Source organism: Mytilus californianus, unplaced genomic scaffold, assembly GCF_021869535.1.
Source record: "Mytilus californianus isolate M0D057914Y unplaced genomic scaffold, xbMytCali1.0.p SCAF_4, whole genome shotgun sequence".
Lineage (NCBI taxonomy): Eukaryota > Metazoa > Mollusca > Bivalvia > Mytilida > Mytilidae > Mytilus > Mytilus californianus.
The window spans coordinates 114706099-114723015 of NW_026262690.1; the positions used below are offsets into that span (position 1 = coordinate 114706099).

Consider the following 16917-nt stretch of genomic DNA (forward strand, 5'->3'; position numbering starts at 1 on the left):
TGCAATGTTTTATGCAAGTGTAGATTTTGCCTAGTTCATCTCGCAACATCAGCATTTGAAAATTCCTTCTTAATTTGTTCTTTTTATCTATCTAAAACGTGTTTCCTAAATATTAGTTTGTTCTATTTGTATCCATTTTTGCAAGTGTCTTGTCAATAAATACACATGTAGTATTACAGTTGCTCTTAGCTCGCTTACTTCTATGTATGTTAAAGACAAAATTTCTACAACCTCAAATTTAATAAGTCAATATCAAACTTTAAAGCTGAAACATCTTGTGCTTATTCATTGTGATAGCAATGGTTTAAAGATAATAAAACATTCCGCTTTATAAGTTGACGACAAAAATAATTAACATTATAATCATAAAGATATTGTTGATATTAAGACCAATATTTCCTTCTACATAAAGTCTCCACGTATATGTTTAAAATGCACAAATCATCAAGGTCATTAGTCCAAAATGTCATTGCTGAAGACCCCATGGGTCTAGGACCTTTGGTTATATAGTAAAAGCTGATTTTATCTTTTCAGACACCTAAAACGGGTAATGCCCCTTACAGAAAGGTCAAATGTAACAAAGTTGCGCATTAATGACATTTTCCACTATTCAACACTTCTGTAAGTATTAGGGTTGCTGAGATTATCCCATAACAAGGTGTTAGGTCAAAGGTCAAGGTCAACATACTAATTTGACCTTGAGGAATTTTTCAAAGTCACATAAATTGATGATGATTGGTGGAGATCCTAGGTATCTACGACTTACGGTTTCTGAGTTTTGGTGGCCAACCGACATTGGTTATTTTTCATAGGGGCATAACCCTACCAATGAGTCGTTGAATCTTTTCGATCCAAATGTAACGAAGAACCGGGGTCTGGTCGTGAACAAATTTCACCCTTCGGTTTTTTTTGTACCTATTACGGTTACGATGTTTGAATGATAACAAGGTTTTTAGGTTTCGGAGGGATAACTCCGGACCGACAAAATTTTATGACTCACAGGGTGAATTCCGGATAGGTATTCATGACACCGATACAAAGTGTGAACCTGAAGGCGACATGGCTTACAGTTTTGGAGGGAAATTTTGTCAAAGTTTGGCGGAACAAAAAGAATAATAATTAAAATGTCAATTGTTCTTGAACAATTATTGAGAGGTTTTTCCTTTTCATTACGTAATATGTATGTTTAAAAAAGCGTATAATGCATTGAAAAGCTCTAAAACACACACAAAACCCTTAAAATATGGTCAAAAACACATAATTCGGAATTTAAAACATGACCTTGACTTTGACCTGATGACCTTTGTCAAGGTCATTGGTCCACGATGTCACAAAAAAAGACCCCATTGGTCTAGGACCTTTGGTTCATGAGTTAAAGTTTATTTTGTCTTTTCTAAAACATTTAACAGGGGTTATGCCTCTTACGTATAGGTCAAATCTCTCCGATCAAAATGTAAAAAAGTTGCGCCTTTATGTCCCAATTATTTTTCAATATTTACTATTTCTGTAAGAATAATCGTTTTTGAGATATCCAATAAATAAATTTTAAGGTCTAAGGTCAAGGTCAACCTCAAAAAGCTTTAAAACACACTTTAAATCCTTTAAATAAGTTCAAGTACACATAATTCGCTATCTGGGACAATATCTTGACCTTTACCTTTTGACCTTTGTCAAGGTCATTAGTTTTCAATCTCATTGCTGAAGCCCCCATGGGTCTAGGACCTTTGGTTATATTTTAAAAGCTGATTTTGTCTTTTCAGAAACCTAAAACAGGGGTTATGCCCCTTAGAGAAAGGTCAAATCTCTTCGGTCAAAACGTAACAAAGTTGCTCTGTAATGACCCAAACATTTTCCACTATTCAAAACTTCTGTAAGTATAATGGTTTCTGAGATTATCCCATAACAAGGTGTTAGGTCAAAGGTCAAGGTCAACATACAATTTTGACCTTGAGGCATTTTTTAAAGATACATGAATTGATGATCATTGGTGAAGATCCTATGTGACTACGACTAACGGTTTCTGAGTTTTGGTGGCCAACCGACACCGGTTAATTTTCATAGGGGAATAACCCTACCAATGAGTCGTTGAATCTTTTCGATCCAAATGTAACGAAGAACCGGGGTCTGGTCCTGAACAAATTTCACCCTTCGCTTTTTTTCTACCTATAACGGTTGCGGTGTTTGAATGATAACAAAGTTTTTAGGTTTCGGAGGGATTACTCCGAACCGACAAAATGTTTTGACTCACTGGGTGAGTTCCGGATAGGTATTTATGACACCGATACAAAGTGTGAACCTGAAAGCGACACGTCTTACGGTTAAGGCTGCTAACCTCGTCAAAGTTTGGCGGAAAAAGAATAATAATAATAATAATAATAATAAATAGAAGAAATACAGTAAGGTCTTTCCCTTTTAGAAAAAGGAAAGACCTTAATTAAAATGTCAATTGTTCTTTGAGAGGTCTTTCCTTTTCATAATGTAAAATATATGTTTCAATAGGCGTAGAGTGCATTGAAAAGCTCTTTAACACATTTAAAACCCTTAAAATATGACAAAAAACACAAAATCCGCTATTTAGAACATGACCTTGACTTTGACCTTATGACCTTTGTCAAGGTCATTGGTCCACAATGTCATAACAAAAGACCCCATGGGTCTAGAACCTTTGGTTCATGAGTTAAAGCTTATTTTGTCTTTTCTAAAACAGTTAACAGGGATTATGCCCCTAATGAATAGGTCAGATCTCTGCGGTCAAATGTAAAAAAAGTTGCGCATTGATGTCCCAATTATTTTTCACTATTTACTATTTCTGTAAGTATTATCGTTTTTGAGATATCCAATAAATCCGTTTTAAGGTCAAAGGTCAAGGTCACCCTCAAAAAGCTTTAAAACACACTACAAATCCTTTAAAAAAGGTCCAAAACACATAATTCGCTGTCTGGGACATAACCTCGACCATTGACCTTTTGACCTTTGTCAAGGTCATTAGTCCCCAATGTCATTGCTGAAGACCCCATGGGTCTAGGACCTTTGGTTATATAGTAAAAGCTGATTTTGTCTTTTTAGAAACCTAAAACAGGGGTTATGCCCCTTACAGAAAGGTCAAATCTGTTCGGTCAAATGTAACAAAGTTGCGCCGTAATGACCCAAACATTTTCCACTATCCAAAACTTCTGTAAGTATAATGGTTTCTGAGATTATCTCATAACAAGGTGTTATGTCAAAGGTCAAGGTCAACATACAAATTTGACCTTGAGGAATTTTTTAAAGTTACATGAATTGATGATCATTGGTGAAGATCCTATGTGTCTACAACTTACGGTTTCTGAGTTTTGGTGGCCAACCGACACCGGTTAATTTTCATAGGGGCATAACCCTACCAATGAGTCGTTGAATCTTTTCGATCCAAATGTAACGAAGAACCAGGGTCTGCCCTTGAACAAATTTCACCCTTCGCTTTTTTTCTACCTATAACGGTTACGGTGTTTGAATGATAACAAGGTTTTTAGGTTTCGGAGGGATCACTCCAAACTGACAAAATTTTTTGACTCACAGGGTGAGTTCGGGATAGGTATTTATGACACCGATACAAAGTGTGAAACTGAAAGCGACACGTCCTACGGTTCAGGCTGCTAACTTCGTCAAAGTTTTGGCGGAAAAAGAATAATAATTAAAATGTCAATTGTTCTTGAACAATTGAGAGATCTTTCCTTTTCATAATGTAAAAAATGTATTGATAATAGGCGTAGAATGCATTGAAAAGCTCTTTAACACACTTAAAACCCTTAAAATATGACAAAAAACACAAAATCCGCTATTTGGGACATGACCTTGACTCTGACCTTTTGACCTTTGTCAAGGTCATTGGTCCAGGATGTCATTACAAAAGACCCCATGGGTCTAGGACCTTTGGTTCAAGAGTAAAAGCTAATTTTGTCTTTTCAGAAACAGTTAATTGGGGTAATGCCCCTTACAGATAGGTCAAATCTCTTTGGTCATAATGTAAACAAGTTTTACCATTATGACCCAAACATTTTTCACTATTGACGATTTCTGTAAGTATAATCGTTTTTGAGATATCCAATAAAAAGTGGTTAGGTCAAAGGTCAAGGTCAACCTTAAAAATCTTCAAAACACACTGAAAATACTTTAAATAAGGTAAAAAATACATAATTCGTTATCTGGGACATGACCTTGACCTATGACCTTGTGACCTTTGTCAAGGTCATTGGTCCCAAATGTCATTGCTGCAGACCCCATGGGTTTAGGACCTTTATGTAGTAAAAGCTGATTTTGTCTTTTTAGAAACCTAAAACAGGGGTTATGCCCCTTACAGAAAGGTCAAATCTCTTCGGTCAAAATGTAACAAAGTTGCGCCTCATTGACCCAAATATTTTCCACTATTCAAAACCTCTTTAAGTATAATGGTTTCTGAGATTATCCCATAAAAAGGTGTAACGTCAAAGGTCAAGGTCAACATACAAATTTGACCTTGAGACATTTTCAAAGTCACATACATTGATGATCATTGGTGAAGATCATAGGTGGCTACGACTTACGGTTTCTGAGTTTTAGTGGCCAACCGACATCAGTTTATTTTCATAGGGGCATAACCTTACCAAGGAGTCGTTGAATCTTTTCGATCCAAATGTAACGAAGAACCGGGGTCTGGTCCTGAACATATTTCACCTTTCAGTTTTTTTCTACCTATTACGGTTGGGGTGTTTGAATGATAACAATGTTTTTTGGTTTCGGAGGGATTACTCCGAACCGACAAAATTTTTCGACTCACAGGGTGAGTTCCGGATAGGTATTCATGACACCGATACAAAGTGTGAACATGAAAGCGACACGTCTTACGGTTGAGGCTGCTAACTTTGTCAAAGTTTAGCGGAAAAAGAATAATAATAATAATAATAATCAGAAGAAATACAGTAAGGTCTTTCCCTTTAGAAAAAGGAAAGACCTTAATAACAAAATGTCAATTGTTTTTGAACAATTGAGAGGTCTTTCCTTTTCATAATGTAAAATATATGTTTCAGTTGGCGTAGAATGCAATGAAAAGCTCTTTAACACACTTAAAACCCTTAAAATATGGTCAAAAACACATAATTCGGAATTCGGACATGACCTTGACTTTTGACCTTATAACCTTTGTCAAGGTCATTGGTCCACGATGTCATAACAAAAGACCCCATGGGTCTACGGCCTTTGGTTCATGAGTTAAAGCTTATTTTGTCTTTTCCAAAACAGTAAACAGGAGTTATGCCCCGTACTGATAGGTCAAATCTCTTCGGGCAAATGTAGAAAAGTTGCGCCTTTATGTCTCAAACATTTTTCACTATTTACTATTTCTGTAAGTATTATCGTTTTTGAGATATTTAATTAATAAGTTTTAAGGTCAAAGGTCAAGGTCAACCTCAAAAAGCTTTAAAACACACTAAAAATCCTTTAAATAAGGTCAAAAACACATAATTCGCTATCTGGGACATGACCTTGACCTTTGACCTTGTGACCTTTGTCAAGGTCATTGGTCCCAAATGTAATTGTTGAAGACCCCATGGATCTAGGACCTTTGGTTTAACAGTAAAAGCTGATTTTGTCTTTTTATAATCATAAATTAGGGGTTATGCCACTTATAGAAAGGTGAAAATTTTTCGGTCAAAATGTAACGAAGTTGCGCCTTAATGACCCAACCATTTCCCACTATTCAAAACTTCTGTAAGTATAATGGTTTCTGAGATTATCCCATAACAACGTGTTAGGTCAAAGGTCAAGGTCAACATACAAATTTGACCTTGAGATATTTTTCAGAGTCACATCAATTGATGATGATTGGTGAAGATCCTAGGTGGCTACGACTTACGGTTTCTGAGTTTTGGTGGCCAACCGACACCGGTTAATTTTCATAGGGGCATAACCCTACCAATGAGTCATTGAATCTTTTCAATCCAAATGTAACGAAGAACCGGGGTCTGGTCCTGAACAAATTTCACCCTCTGGTTTTTTTCCACCTATTACGGTTACGGTGTTTAAATGATAACAAGGTTTTTAGGTTTCGGAGGGATTACTCCGGACCGACAAAATTTTTCGACTCACAGGGTGAGTTCCGGATAGGTATTTGTGATACCGATACAAAGTGTGAACCTGAAAGCGACATGGCTTACGGTTACGGAGGGAAATTTTGTCAAAGTTTAGCGGAACAAAAAGAATAATAATAATAATAATAATCAGAAGAAATACAGTAAGGTCTTTCCCTTTTGAAAAAGGAAAGACCTTAATTATCGTCTTCGAAAGCTAGAGATCTGGGCAAATGAAAACCATTATATCCCATTATTTCAAAGCAAATGAGTTCTTGATTAGCCCAGGTTTCAGTTAGACAAATATAATCAGCACTTCTAAAGTCTGGATTATGTTTCAAATCTTCTGCATGAGTCTGTAAACCTTGAATGTTGTTATACATTATTTGTAAAGATTGTGTTGGTTCCTTGTTACATCATCGATTTCAAGCAAAAATCTAGTCATTTCTGAAACACCCTTTACAATATCAGGATCACAGAAGATTTTCTTGTCAATTTTTTCAGTGTCTATGCTTTTAATGTGTAGACCAGATTTTGAGGTGACTCTGCTGAGAGCAACGTTTGCTTGACCATATGTGAAACATTTATTCAGATCAACAACACATTCTTCAACTGTTAATCCTTGAACTTTGTGAATTGTGCAAGCCCAGGTTAACTTATCGGAAACTGTTTTCGTACACAATTGCTAAAAGGAATGTCTTCACTTGAAGGTTTCAATCCAACACAGCGTTTTCCACTTATGATGTTTTGTACCTTTGCATTTCTTCCTACTCTTTCATTGTCAAAGTAAATGTATATGGTACTTAGGAGGGAGTTAGGCGAGAAGTCTTTGATTGATATAACTGTTCCCATTACACCATTTACTAAACCATCTGCGGTGTCCTCATTCTTGATAAGCATTACTCTTGCTCCCTCGGCTAAAAGAATAGATATTGGAAGACATACATCTGACTTTGTACAATGGACTTTTTTCAGAGTCAATTTTCCTGACGTTTTGTCTTTTTGGAAGTCTTGTGCTTCAATTAGTTTTGATTCTGTACATAGCTTCATTATCATCTCCTTGTTAAAGTTATCAACCTCTGCAGTTGTGGAATATATGTGCAAGGCTTCATCGGGGCCATCCTCAAAGCAGTGTTTTAGCGTTTCTTTATCAGAAGATATCAAACTTTCATTTTTCTGCTTAACACGCAATCTATTTAGTAGTTCTGCAAACATTCCATCCTCACGTTGACGCATTATTTCATCCAACTCAGCAATTTCAAACAAACCATTCCATAGCTGATTTGAGGGATTAGAGGGATCATCTACATCCAATTTGTTTGCCCTATTTGTTTTGACAGGTGGTAACTGATAAAAATCGCCAACAGCAATTACTGAAACACCTCCAAATAAACATTTGTCTGGTCTTTTTTTCACTTGTCTAAGTCGCTCATGAACGAAAAACAACAATTTCTTATTGACCATAGAAATGTCATCAATAATCAAGATTTGCAAATTTTCTAACTTTGTTCTGAGTGAATTAATTTTGTCTTCACTTAGAGTTGCATGATCAGGTGAAAGTGATTTGAAAATTCCAAGAGCACTATGAATTGTCAATCCATGGATAATAAATGCAGCTGTTCCAGTTGGAGCTGTTAACAGAACTGTGAGATCATCTGGATTATTTGTAGTTTGTGCTAATATTCGAGTTGCTTCATATTGAATACACTTGATCAAGTGACTTTTACCCGTTCCAGCTCCTCCAGTGATAAATAAATTTGATTTGATTTTTTGGTGTTTTAACGACACTTTTAAGCACCGCTTTTGGGCTATTTCGTGGCGGCCAGTTTTTATTGGTGGAGGAAGCCGGAGTGCCCGGAGAAAACCACCGACCTTCGATAGGAAAACTGACAATCCTAGTCAATTAAGATTGGAGTCGAGTGCACCCGCACGAGCGGGGTTCGAACTCACAACCTCAGTGTTGACTGGATAGTGATTACAGTAGTAACTACTTAGACCACTCGGCCACCGAGGCCCCCAGTGATAAATAAATGTAAAGGCTCAGGTGTTTTTCCATTTGATTTCTGAATGCACCAATCTCTTACTTTATAGAGAATTCTTCTCTGTTTCACATTCAAACTTCTTAGCCTTGGAATAATTTCATTTTTTGTGAGAGAAACAGAGTGCAAATTAGTTCCAACAGATGATGAGCTCTTTTCATGATTCAAATCTGGTATTGATAAATCCTCCTCAATCACACTTGTTACTTTACCTTCATCTATACATTCTCTTCTGTTCACTTCTGCTTCTGGGCATAACTCACACCAAGCATCTTCTTTTGGATCTTTTTCATTAAATTGCTTTTCTGCTTCCTCTAAATCATGACCATTTTTTTACAAAATCTGACATGTTTTTGATAACAATTTCTTTTACAGAACTTAACTCATTATCCCCTTCAAATTTAACTGTACCACAGGTGAAGAAATTCTCATATGATTTAAATAGTGGTGGTTTTAACTGTTCATCAGATCTGTATGGTAAATAAAGTTGCAAAATGCTTTAATAGTATTTTTCTGGGGAATTTTCTGATGAGAAACGTGGATATTTTATAACTGCAGGTAAAGTTCTTGTGCGCTTTCTAATGTACCCAAGTAAGCCATCAAGTTTGAAGGTTGTTTCTTTATTAATTTTCTGAGGTAATTGTGATTCTAGTATAACACTGTATTCAGAACAGAATCTTGCAAGACACATTTTGTTAAAGATGTCAACGTGTGGTCTACCTTTATATCTATCAACAATATTGTTCATCCAAGTACTATTCTCATCTTCATCTTCATTTTCACTGTCACTATTACTCCTTTTTCTTTTTGCAGACTTACAACTTTGTTGTTTCTCCAGATCTTTCAAAGGAATGCTCATTCGACATGGATTTTCACCAACAGGTATAAATTCTACTTTCCTTGAACATTGTCTTAATCTCAATCCTGTTACTCTGAATACAGCTTCCTGTGCACTTATCTCCCTATGGTGTAAGTATGAAGTTCCAATTTTTTTCATAGTCTGTTGAGCATTCAAATTTCCTTCTTCAGCTTCATTTTTGGTCTGTTGGAGGAGTAATCCTAGCTCTCGCTCAGCTTTACATATGTAACTTATAATGTATACAACACAGGAAAATGCATCCAAAATATATTGTATGTCCATGTTTGCATCCCAAGCCCTCAAAAGATGTGGGTTATACTGATTGGTGTATATTTCATTTGGCTGACGTTTAAGAACTACTGTATTTCGATTGGTGATGAAACAGTAATATTTTTCAAAGCTTTCTTGAGTTAGTCCTGCCTTTTTGAAAATTTCAGATACATCTAAGTCTTTATCTTCATGCTCTCTTATTATTTTCCATAAGTTTGACAACATTTCCTTTGCTAATTCTTCCTCTTCCTCTGAATCCTTATCTGGATCACTTGGTTCTGAGATAAATGTTCTAGTTGAGGGAGGTCTAGGGAAATTAAAACGACATACTGTTCCTTTTTTCTTACAAGATTTTGAATGCTTTTTGCTATGTTGGTGTACTGCCACAACAATGTCATGCAACTCTTTGTCTTCCTTTTCATCTGGTATCTCACATGAAATGTACTTGTCAATAAAAGTGATAATGTCTTCATTTTCATCTTCGCCAAATTTTGGAGCATTTTCTACGCAAAACAAACAATGTGTGTGGGGAGAACCTCTTTGTTGAAATTCAACTCGGTAAAAATAGTGGATTATTTTCCCTATTGGTTGAGCTTCTGACATGATAACATTCTTCAGAAATGTATGGAATCTATGATCAAACATTCTTGCTGCTGTAACTGGATTGCTACAGAGAACTTTACATTTTTCATCCCATGTCATATTTTCACTATTTCTCATGTCACCCTGTTGTTTTAAAATTGTGTTTACAATTTCTGACCATCTAAAGTCTGCAGAAGAAAAAGAATAGAAGAATGTTGGGACTCCTAACTGTCTTATCATTGCAAATATATCTTTTTGTGAACTTTGCCGATAGGGAGGAGTTCCTCGAATAGGTTTTAAATATTTTATAGCTTCCTTTTTTTTTAAATAGTTCTTTTAAGGTGACCTTGTTGCATAGCATTTCTCTAGTTACCTTCTTTCCTTCTTTTGAAATAGGACATTGTTTTCTGAGAGATATCTGTACGTTTGAAATCACGCTATTGAGCTCAGTTAAATATTGACTGAAAAATATGTAGGAAGTATCTCTTGCAAATCTATTTTCAACACTCATCAATCGAAGATTAAAGTACCTTCCAATAGTCAGTTTTTCATCACGGTTTTCATCAAATGTATTTTTGCCTGATAGAAAGTGTACAGGAAAGGTTTTAGCTTCAATTCCTGGTTCTTGAAGAACACTAAGAGGACTATTATTTTCTGCTGGAGCTATATTAAATACTTGGTCAAAGCATAAATCTAAAGCCTCTTGTCCGATATCAGCAGGTTGTAAACAAGTGTCTAACTGAACACCACGTAAACTATCATCAATGTAGCTAGCTGGTTCACTTTCTACTTCTCTTTCATTGCCTGTTGTAGAAGACTTTATCATTTCTTCTTCCTGTATTTTGTTTTCCCTCATCAGCTCAATATCATCAGATTCAGATTCCTCATTTACTACTTGATCATCGTCTAATTCAGGAATTGGATTAATCCATTCATTGTTGATAGCCACATCTTTATACCATATGTTTTGATCCTTTAAATACAAAATTGCTTGCTCTAAATGGTTTGGTCTTACAAATTGATATTTGTCATATCCTTTGTAGTTAAGCTTTCTCTTTAACTTTACTTTCAGTAATAGACTTTCATCTTCAGATCGGGGTAATATAGAAGTTACTTTTTTCAAATCAGATGGCACACACACTACAGGTCCATGAACCCCTTTTTGTCCTCCTTTTGGTAAAGCTATTATTTTCATGAAAGGAATGTCCTGGGCGATAAGTTGTTGCTCTATTGAATTAAGCTGTTTTAACTCTACTGGAACATCTTCTAGTAATAGGCTATTTGAAAAGGAGTCTGCAGGTATTTTACCTTTCAACATTTTACGATGACAAGTATAACAGTTCCACAGACTCGTTCTACATGTTCCTTTAAAAGCACAATTTGTCTTACAATCATCTGTACATTTGTGTTTGTATTCATCTGTTGTAACTAAATCAAAATATAGAGTTATCGTAAGAATCCTTTTTGCAGATTTGAACTTGTTTTTCAAAAAAAAGCCTCAAACAACAAGCACAAACACATTCTGGACCTTTGTTAACTTCATCTTTAAATTTTCTTATTACCTCAGTTATTTGCTTGTTTTCTACCTGAATACTTTCACGACGTACTGATGTTTGTTGTTTAATCTTAATTCTGTGTGCATCATCATCTGCATACTTGTGTATACTTGCTTGTTTCACATGTTCCTTGTGCTTTTCATCTGATTTATACTTGTGTATACTTGCTTGTTTCAAATGTTCCTTGTGCTTTTCATCTGCTTTATACTTGTGTATACTTGCTTGTTTCACATGTTCCGTGTGCTTTTCATCTGCTTTATACTTGTGTATACTAGCTTGTTTCACATGTTCCTTGTGCTTTTCGTCTGCTTTATACTTGTGTATACTAGCTTGTTTCAGCTTTTCCCTGTACTCATTGTCTTCTTTATATTTCTCAATTCCTGCTTGTATTAAGATATTTCTGTAATCTTCATCTTCTTCATATTTCTGAATACCTGAACATATTTTATTGGAACGTATTCCTTCATTCTCCTGATATTTTCTTTTTGATATGTCAATCTTTCTAGCTCTAAATTTATCATCTGTCATGTACCTGATCCTTTCTTTTTCAATTTTTAAGACTTTTGATTCAGTATTGTTGAGGGAGTCATTCATCTGGTTTTCATCAATTTTAATTTTTGTTGTTGTTACCTCAGATTTCCTTGAAATTTCATACTTTTTCTCATGTTCTTGTCTAGATTGTAATCCATTTGGTCACAAAGTCTTTTGTTTTACAGCTGTGACAACTTCATAATGATTGATATCTCCATTATGTTGAAGATAAATTGCTTGATCATTAACATTATTGTTGCTACATATTTGAGATGAAGAATATTTAATCCATGAGTTGTTATAAAAAGTATAAATGTCTGTTTTAAGTAGGTCAGCACAAGCTACTATTTCCAGTTCAGTTCCCGATACATTATTCTCTTCCATTCTGAGAGTTTGTATATGCTCTTCTACAGTTTTAAATCTTGGCTGTAAAAATGACTTGAAAACTTCTGCATTTCTCAACAAATGATCAACTATTGCCCTTCGTATGTCTCCAAAATATTCTTGTCTATTAGATAGTGAATATGAAATGGCTCGAAATAAACAATTTCCATCACCTGTGATAGTCTTGCAAGCAGTTGGTTGGCCTATGTTATAATAATTTGTAGAATTCTGTTTGGATATTTTCTTGCTTGGTATATTAACAATTTTACAAAGCTTCCTCTTTAAAAGTGTATTCAAGGGTATGAAATCATAAAAACATTCTGCTGTAGATAATATCTCAATATCAGATTCATCATCATTAATAACCTCATTAATGTGTACTTCGTTAACCTTCTCAATGCCATTACTGCAAATGTTCAACTTGAGTATTTCTGATGATATATTGCTGATCGGAGTAATATTTTCTCGAGTTTTAGGAAGCTCATCTTTGTTTCCAGTTTTTAAAATTTCAGACAATCTAAATTCACTGGTGATTAATGGTTTATGACTTCCTGAAAGTTCATAGTTAGTTTTGATCTTAGGTTCTTGTCCAAAAATACAAATACTGACTCCTGTCACCTCAAACCATTGATTTTGACTTGCACCAGCCATCATGTTGCAACAGTACTGGTATAGGTGATCCAGATTGTTTAACTTTAAAAGTAAACTTTTACCATCACTGTCCTTTAAGCCAAGCTCATTTCGTGCATGAGAATCAAATAAAAGTAAATCTTGATTATGTTTCAAGGCTAAAAAAGTAGTGTCATATGCACATATAAAGCTAGCATCATAGTCTATGAGAGACTCTTGTACAGCTTGGTCTTAAGGTAAAGAATTTCTAAACTCACTAAAATCTATGGTTCCAGAAGTATCTACAACAGCTGTAATTGATTCTTTTCTTGATATTTTCAGTAACGTTCCTGGCATGTCAATCATGTCTGGTAGGTCTGATACAAGTAAATGAATATTATCACCATGAATATGGCTATATATTTTGTTTCCATCTATCAAAACATTGTCTAAATAAATCTGATCCCAATCATTTAGATCTTTAAATTTACTATGGGCCAGAGCTGATAAACACTTTGCAACACAGTGCTTCCCACTATTAATTCCAAATCTGATATCTCCTTGGTGAAAACTACCTTGAACTACCCAATTATCAAAAAGTGATCTACTAACCTCTATACTGTTTTCAGGTATTGTTCTGTTGTTCTTTTGACTATATAGCTTCAGCAAATTATCATCTTGTTCAAATTCTAAAAAATCATTAAAATCAATCTGTTTATTTTCTTTTTCATCAATTATGCTCCCAATATTATTCAAGAATTCAAGACTATTTGTGTGTTCATTTTTTGCATCACCTGATTTTTTTTCTAAGTTTGTAACCAATTGTATTGTATCCTTTAAATTTGATATGATTGTTTCTTTTAAATTGTGTGTGGTTTAAGAACTCTGTTTTGATTTCCTTGATTCATAACCCAGATTTGTTTTAACCTCTTCATTATCCAGGGTTCTATTAACTGCTTCATAATCCAGATTTGTTCCAATTGATTCAAAATCTAAATTTGTTTCAACAGATTTAAAATTCAGATTCATTTTAACTGATTCATTATCCGGATTTGTTTTAATTGATTCATAATCCAGATTTTTTTCAACTGATTTATAATCCAGATTTCTATTAACTGACTCAAAATCCAGCTGTGTTTTAATTGATTCAAAATCCAGATTTTTTTCAACTGATTCATAATCTAGTTTTGATGTAAATGATTCAGGATCTACATTTGATTTCATTGATTTATTTAGTTTGATTGATTTAGCGGTTTGGTTTAATTTGATTGATTTAGTTGATTCAGATTTGATTGATTGTTTTGATTCTGATTTGATTGATAGATTTAATCTGATTGATTCAGTATTATTAGGACAGTTTAGAGAGATGGTGCTCTGATCATTGTTTGTAGAACAGTTTAAAGAGTTGATGCTCTGATCATTGTTTGTAGAACAGTTTAAAGAGTTGATGCTCTGATCATTATTTATAGGACAGTTTATAGAGTTGACGCTCTGATCTTGTTCTATAGGACAGTTTATAAAGTTGACGCTCTGATCATTGTTTGTAGAACAGTTTATAGAGTTGATGCTCTGATCATTATTTATAGGACAGTTTATAGAGTTGACGCTCTGATCTTGTTCTATAGGACAGTTTATAGAGTTGACGCTCTGATCATTATTTGTAGAACAGTTTAAAGAGTTGACGCTCTGATCTTGTTCTATAGGACAGTTTATAGAGTTGACGCTCTGATCATTGTTTGTAGAACAGTTTAAAAAGTTGATGCTTTGATCATTATTTATAGAACAGTTTATAGAGTTGACGCTCTGATCTTGTTCTATAGGACAGTTTATAGAGTTGACGCTCTGATCATTGTTTGTAGAACAGTTTAAAGAGTTGATGCTCTGATCATTATTTATAGGACAGTTTATAGAGTTGACGCTCTGATCTTGTTCTATAGGACAGTTTATAGAGTTGACGCTCTGATCATTATTTATAGGACAGTTTATAAAGTTGACGCTCTGATCTTGTTCTATAGGACAGTTTATAGAGTTGACGCTCTGATCATTATTTATAGGACAGTTTAGAGAGTTGACGCTCTGATCATTATTTATAGGACAGTTTAGAGAGGTGCCGCTCTGATTGACCGTGGAGATGAGGTTCTTGTCATCAGTCTGTTTTACTCTTCTCTCTCTCATTTTGTCTCTTTGCTCTCAAATAACCATGTTATCAATTTTTATAGCGAATAAAAATAAAGCAAATTCCTGGAATATCAGCTCATTGTATAAACTAACAAGCAAAAAAATAATGCAAGGGATAGTTCACAAAGCATTCCTTTGTAATAATCAAAGCCAAGGCTTTGTGTTTAAGGATGTACTTTGACCTGTAATTGTTTAATTTTTAGACATTGTGACTTGGGTGTAGAGTTGTCTAATTGGCACTAATACCACATCTTCTTAATTTTATGAGCTATGCGATACAGGGAAGAGGTTACAGACAGGAGAAAGGAACCTTGATTAAATATACAAAATTTCTGTATTTAGTACTAAATATATGATAAAATGACATCAATATTCAGTGTGAATTTTAGATATCATTTGATTGATGGACTTAATTTGATTGTTTCAATAGATATGATTGATTCAGTATTATTTGGACACTTTAGTATCATTACCATTATCTCCTCAAATGCAACTTTTTTACAACAGAAATAAATAAATACTTAGATAAAAAATTCACAAACCATTGTAATATTCGTAAGTTCAGGTAACTTATGAATACATCTTAAAATCTAATCTTAGAAATTTGTGCAATTTTATTAGAGTTATAAACAAGCGGTTTATCAGAATAAAGAATATATACATAGAATAGACACCATGGAAGTAACTACAAGAAGATCTAAAAAAAATTGCATAGCAAATACGTCATTATGTAAACATAAATATTAATACACAGGCAAGCACGTGCAATCGTATAAGTATATTGACAATTTTTCTAGGTTTAATTTCATGTCATAATATTAATAAAATATGTATATAATCGTTTTACCTGTATTTGATTTGTTTTGTGATTGAACAAGTTAAAAAAAGGAATCTTCACAGTGGCTGCCTAGTTTCTCTTTCCTTTTTAATAACTACACAAACTTAGCCCATCCCAGTTAACATGGTTAAGGTTTAAATTGAAGTTCACATGAATAGATTTGAATGAGTTGAATTACTATTTACTTCCAAGTCAATAATACATCAATGTTTTTAAGCTTATTTTGACAAAATAGAATCAAAACTGACTGCTAGCAATAAAACATTTCACAATTCCGCTTTTAGAAAGTTTTGAAACAAACAAATAATTGTATTTGAATTTTTTGTCAACTATGTAGCTAAATCAAATGTTCCTTCAACATCTGAAAAAAAGCTGTATTTACTTACCACAACTATTTCAGTTCTTGATATGAATAAGCTTTTATAGTTGGATTCAAACTTAAGAAAAAAACCTCTGTCACGCCAACAAGTCAGAACTGAAGAAATACCTGTAAAAAGAGGTGTTATCAGTACATGGTACTTTACTTTATCATGTTTATCTTTTTCAAATTTTATCATTTTCAACCAAGATTGAGAAAAAAACAAAATCAATATACTTTTATTTGAATATTTGCTCTCCAAATTTTTTTTTTAACATCTATAACAATTACTGTTTAAAACAAGAGATTCACTTGAGCCTGTACCACACAACTCTCAAATAAAATCTGCTAATGAGGACCTTTAAATACAATTCAGGGTTGCTTGTACATATGGTGAGTTTATGCCCTATATATTTTATAACTAATTTTCAAATTTCGGGGATGAAATTTCTTTAGTTAACATGGTCATGGACCAGACATGGTGGTTAAGTGCTTTTAAATCTTAATTGGCTATATAAGCTTACCACAATGTTAACTATAAGTTCCAAAATAAATGTAACCAGTTTTACATTCAGCTTCAAATGTAGTCAAGAAAACAACACAAACTGAAGAAATACCTGTAAATAGTATTAA

General features: G+C 34.0%; 2 protein-coding genes across 2 annotated transcripts in view; one reads left to right on the forward strand and one right to left on the reverse strand.

Annotated features, from left to right (window-relative positions):
* Positions 1–16917, forward strand: part of LOC127699102 (uncharacterized) — an 88463-nt gene that overhangs the window by 19934 nt on the left and 51612 nt on the right. The gene's annotated exons all lie outside the window — the stretch shown is intronic.
* LOC127737194 (putative uncharacterized protein DDB_G0282133) lies at positions 13787–15085 on the reverse strand. Its single transcript, XM_052247726.1, has one exon. It carries the CDS (start codon positions 15083–15085, stop codon positions 13787–13789), a length of 1299 nt encoding a protein of 432 aa, XP_052103686.1.

What these genes read in the sequence shown, in the direction of transcription:
- LOC127737194 (XM_052247726.1), bottom strand. Translation starts at nt 15,085, where the DNA reads ATGAGAGAGAGAAGAGTAAAACAGACTGATGACAAGAACCTCATCTCC.